The sequence below is a fragment of the Morone saxatilis genome, unplaced genomic scaffold (assembly GCF_004916995.1).
Source record: "Morone saxatilis isolate NCDOM2014 unplaced genomic scaffold, NCSU_SB_2.0 Contig22, whole genome shotgun sequence".
Classification (NCBI taxonomy): Eukaryota; Metazoa; Chordata; class Actinopteri; family Moronidae; genus Morone; species Morone saxatilis.
This window is the reverse complement of record NW_023339785.1, coordinates 26,716,082-26,720,833: the sequence shown is the minus strand read 5'-3', so window position 1 is coordinate 26,720,833 and position 4,752 is coordinate 26,716,082. Positions and strand designations below refer to the sequence as shown.

Genomic DNA, 4,752 nt, shown 5'->3' with positions numbered 1-4,752 from the left:
ATGTTGACATCAGTGAGTTGAAGTTGCTTTAAGGACTGTGTAATAATTGCTCAGTGACAGTGTTAAGTCTATGAACAGTGCAGCAAAGTTGCTTTTAAGACTGGCCTAAAGTTGCTTTAAGACTTGCCTAAAAGTATGCTTTAAGACTGCGTAAAAATGCTCAGTTGACAGTTGTAAAGTTGCTCTGACAGTGTGAAGTTAGCTCAGTGACAGTGTATAATGTTGCTCAGTACTCAGATGTAAATGTCTATGACTAGTGTTAAGTTGCATTGATAGTGTATAAGTTGCTTTTAAGAAACGTGTTGAAGTTACTCATGACAGTGTGAATGATTGCTCAGTGACAGTGTGAAGTTGCTCCAGTGACATGTGTGAAGTTGCTTAAAGACAGTGTGAGTAGTTCTCAGTGAGTGTGTTGTAGAGTGGTGAGTAGCTTTAAGACAGTGTGAATGTCAGTTCTAGACAGTGTTGAAGTTGCTCAGTGACAGTGTTGAAGTTTGCTCAGTGACAGTGTAAAGTTGCTCTGACAGTGTGAAGTTGCTCTCAGTGTTTTGTGTTGATCTTGGTATGTTGCATCGTGGTGGATAGATAATGTGGTGCTGCATTCTTACTGGTCACGGCGATGGTGATGTCAGCAGGTGTTCTGGGCGTGGCTTCAGCGTGGGGGGGACTGAGCGGCGCCAGGCTGATGGACGGCTGGTTGCTGTCGCTCAGCGGTGCCCTCTGGCTGCCGGACGCCTGACTGACGCCCAGACGCTCCACGTCCAACACCACGCTGTCCACGCAGGGAAGACTGGTCTGAGGACAGAGGACAGAAGAATAACAAAAACAATCATAACAACAACAACACTAATGACTATTTCTATAGCACCTGATAAAGACTTGGTCTGAGACAGTTTTCTGTAGGATTTCTGAGAGAAAGCGGAGGTGGTCAGAGGGATCAGGGTCTATTGAGAAGTGGTTGGACACTGACAGTCCTAAAATAATCACATATCTGGAAGACAAAGGGCTATTGATTGATAGCAGAGATTGTAAATCGTTGTTATTAAACTGGGACATTAGTGGGACATACTGGGGACATTAATGGGACTCACCATGATGCCCAGAGCTTTGAGGATGTTGAGTTTACACATGGGACAGGTGCAGTGCTCGTTCAGCCAGGGGTCCACACACATTTTATGGAAGACATGTCTGCAGAGAGACAGAGACATGTTTATCAGCTGCCCATCAAACTGTCAGACGGGACAGATTCATGGACCTGATGGATCTGATGGATCATCTATCAGGACTCAACCTGAAGGACCAGTTTTAATCTGTAGAACACAGAGTCTGAGCTGGACCAGTACTAATACTGGTCTGAATGCTCATACTGGTCTGCACAGTGTCCGGTATTTGTTACAGTATGAGAACCCTGTGGAAACTGCTGGGGGTTCAGACTCACTTGCAGGGCAGAATCCGAACCACATCGTTCAGCTGGTACGCTTCAATACACACTGCACAGTGGTTGAAATCTGGATCCGTCTCCTGCAACACACAGAAAGACATTAAACTCCCCTACAACAATATCTACACCAGCTGTCCAACAATATTTATTATTGTTGTTTCTAACATAAAATTATAGTGAAACTTGTTTTCTGTTCAGCTGTTTCTTCACTAACTGGTTAGTCTGTTAACTAATCTGTCAGATTATTAACCGGTATTAACGAGATTAACTGTTACATATTATTAACTGGTTACAGATTATTAACTGGTTACAGTAGGATTAACTGTTACAGATTATTAACTGGTTAACTGGTTACAGATTATTAACTGAAGAACCTTTTTTAATTCCTCTCAGCTGTCTCCTCTTCAGATCTGATTTATATTTTCATCTCCATCAGGTTTATCTTTCCTCACCATCATCCCGTGACCTCTCACCTTTGTGTGAGTGAACATCCATCACTGTTTCATCAACAGCCTGAAGGTCAGCAACATAAATATCTGAAACCTCTGGGTCCTACTGCCCACCATTTATCACAGAGAGTGTTAGCTGTGTCTGTATGGACACGGAAACTAAACAGGTTCAATATGTCCCCTCAGGGTTCTGGTCTCTGTCAGTCCGTCTGGAGGTTTCTGTCAGTCCGTCTGGAGGTCTCTGTCAGTCCATCTGGAGGTTTCTGTCAGCTTGTAATGAAGAGCAGGATACAGAAAGGTGGATAAGGATGGAGAGAAAAATCTTTACCTTGTCTCCTTTCTTCACCGTCCTTGTGGTCAACTTCCCGATAGCTTTCTTCGCTGCATCACCAAGACGACGCTGAGAGACAGAGCAAGAACATATGTAACAGTGTAAAGTAAATCAGATACGATGGACGACAACGTGCTGCTGTAACAGCCGACAGGAAGACAGACAGCTCCTGCAGTAATGTAGTAAATGTTTAATAAGTCGTAGACAGGTAAGAACAGGATGCAGTTTAGACAAGTTTGAGGCTGGGATGGTTGGGTATTCTGAGGATCCAGTTAGCCCTCTTCCTGCACTGCTGGGTCAAGAGGTCCTCCAGTTTTCAGCTTCTGGGATTTAATGTCACTTTTTCCAAAAACGTTCCAAGGAATTAGGATGAATTTGAATGCGAGTAAATCTTATTACTTCATCAGTGGATTTTGTGAGTTTCAGGTGAGGGGTCCTGCTGAGGCTGAAGGTGCCGTCAGATGAGGTCTTGCATTTGACGCTTGTCTGTGGTTCCTCCTTCCTCCTTCACTGTTGCTATTATAGCCTAGAAACACTGAATTCAATGAGTTCAAATATTAATGCCGTACAAAGGGATGTTCAAATAAAAGTCTTTCCCTAAAATTCCACCGGACCAGACACCTCTGACTGACTGACTTCCTGTCTCGTGCCCCAATGTTGGTGTAGTGTGAAATTCAGTATGAAGTCTGCACGCATTTTATTTTATTTTATTTTGAGTTTCTGTGTCTGACTTCGTGACAGTGCGATCTGCTCTGTGCTGATTGATGCAAGGGGGTCGCAGCTTCCTTCAGACATAGACCAGCAGCGTATTCTCCAAAGAGCAGAGTCTAAACTCACAAAGGACAGCACTGACATCGTTCAGCAGATTTTTTTGTTTATCTGCCTCGTGACCACAGATTTCGGCTGACGCCGATTATCATGACCCAATTAATCACTAATGTCACCGAGGGTGGTGAGTCCAGGTCAGGTTCGCTGACGTGAACCCAGAGGAACCTGACGTTGCTGGCTCTCTACTGAAGTCCCATTCATGGAGGCGTGTCCTCTCCTGTCACTTCCTGTAGTCCTCAATCAACTCCTCTGCTGTGCTGACATTTAGGAGGAGGTTGCTCACAGATCCAGCTTCTTATCCACTGACTGAATGTTTCCTCTGTCTTCCAGGTACGGCAACAGGTAACCTGACAGCTGATCTTCAAACAGCTGAAAAAGTGTCCACCAACAATCTAACGTGGGAAAGTTGTTCTCTATCACAAGTACTGCAAGAGACTGACCAAAATACAGAAAACAAACAAGGGTGAGGGTTCTCTGGTACTCTGAATACTACTACTGTCTGTAGGAGGAGTCCAGGACTCTATTGGTACAGTACTAATAGAGTACTGGTTCTGTACTGGTTCTGTACTGGTACTGAACTACTACTACAGGGTTTAGAGGATGTCAAAGTCAGTGGGTTATAATGACATTTCCCGTCAGCCTTAGCTGTGTTTACTGCTGATTCTGTGACAGACTCAAAGTGAGACTGCAGGAGGTGAACTGAAGGTTGATCGGTAGCAGATGGAGAGGGGGAGGAGGGAGAGGAGGGGGAGACAGAGTCCTGAGAGGATGGTTAGATTACACTGAGGGGGGAGGAGAGGGGAGGTGAGCACCCTCTCTCCATTAAACTTTCAGCAGAGATTCACCTCATTAATTATTAATAATTCATCTGAACAACAAGAAGAAGAGAAGAAGGAAGAAGGAAGAAGAGGAGGAGAGACGGAGAGGAGGAGGAGGACAATGACTGATGAGGAGGAGTTAGCATGTTAGCTGTATGTTAGCGTGTTAGCACTGTGGTAGCACTGTGTTACCTGGCTGCGGTCGCGGGCGCTGGTGTAGCGGATCTTCTGGATGAAGTAGAAGATGAGCCAGGCCGACGAAATGATCATGAGGACGATAAAGGAGATGGAGACGAAGACCAGCGAGCCTCGGTTGATGTTTTTGGTGGGACCGCGTTGACCCACCACCACTGACACCAGGACCGTTAGGTTCCTCTCCAAGTGAGCCAGGATCTCTTTACCGTATGCCTCCGTGATCATCACCGCCACCGTGTCACCGGTCCCTGCACAGATAGGATCAAGATCAGAACCAGAAACAGGAGGACAATCAGAACCAGGACCAGGAGACTGTACTGCAGTGTGAGAACTGTAGCTCCCATGAACAGTCCATACTCTCCGTCACAATGAACACAGAATGTAGTTTGCCACAAAGAAAAAGTGTATTATTATTATTATTGTTGTTGTCTGCTTGTTTGTTGTTTTGTTGTTGTTCATTTCTGCTTTCTGACATTCCGCAGCCATAACAGTGACACACGCACACCCACCACGCCACCACACACACAGTGTGAGGTCACAGTGACCTCATCAATTAATGACACGTTCCTTTCTATATTTAGAACTCCACATCGATCCCCAGGAAGTCACTCCTCACGCACACACCTTCCTCCTCTTCCTCTCACTCACATTTAAAGAAATAACATTCCACGCTAGCTGTTTCCAGTCTTT

The 4,752-nt window shown here is 45.2% G+C and overlaps 1 protein-coding gene across 1 annotated transcript in view; it reads right to left on the bottom strand.

Moving 5' to 3' along the window:
- The window catches only part of rnf130 (ring finger protein 130), a 10,127-nt gene that overhangs the window by 2,204 nt on the left and 3,171 nt on the right, over window positions 1–4,752 (bottom strand). The window contains exons 3-7 of the mRNA XM_035669012.1: window positions 4,060–4,310; window positions 2,219–2,290; window positions 1,439–1,521; window positions 1,092–1,188; window positions 609–795 (exon numbers count right to left, since the gene is read on the bottom strand). Of these exons, the coding sequence (XP_035524905.1) occupies window positions 609–795; window positions 1,092–1,188; window positions 1,439–1,521; window positions 2,219–2,290; window positions 4,060–4,310 (690 nt within the window). The remainder of the gene's footprint in view (window positions 1–608; window positions 796–1,091; window positions 1,189–1,438; window positions 1,522–2,218; window positions 2,291–4,059; window positions 4,311–4,752) is intronic.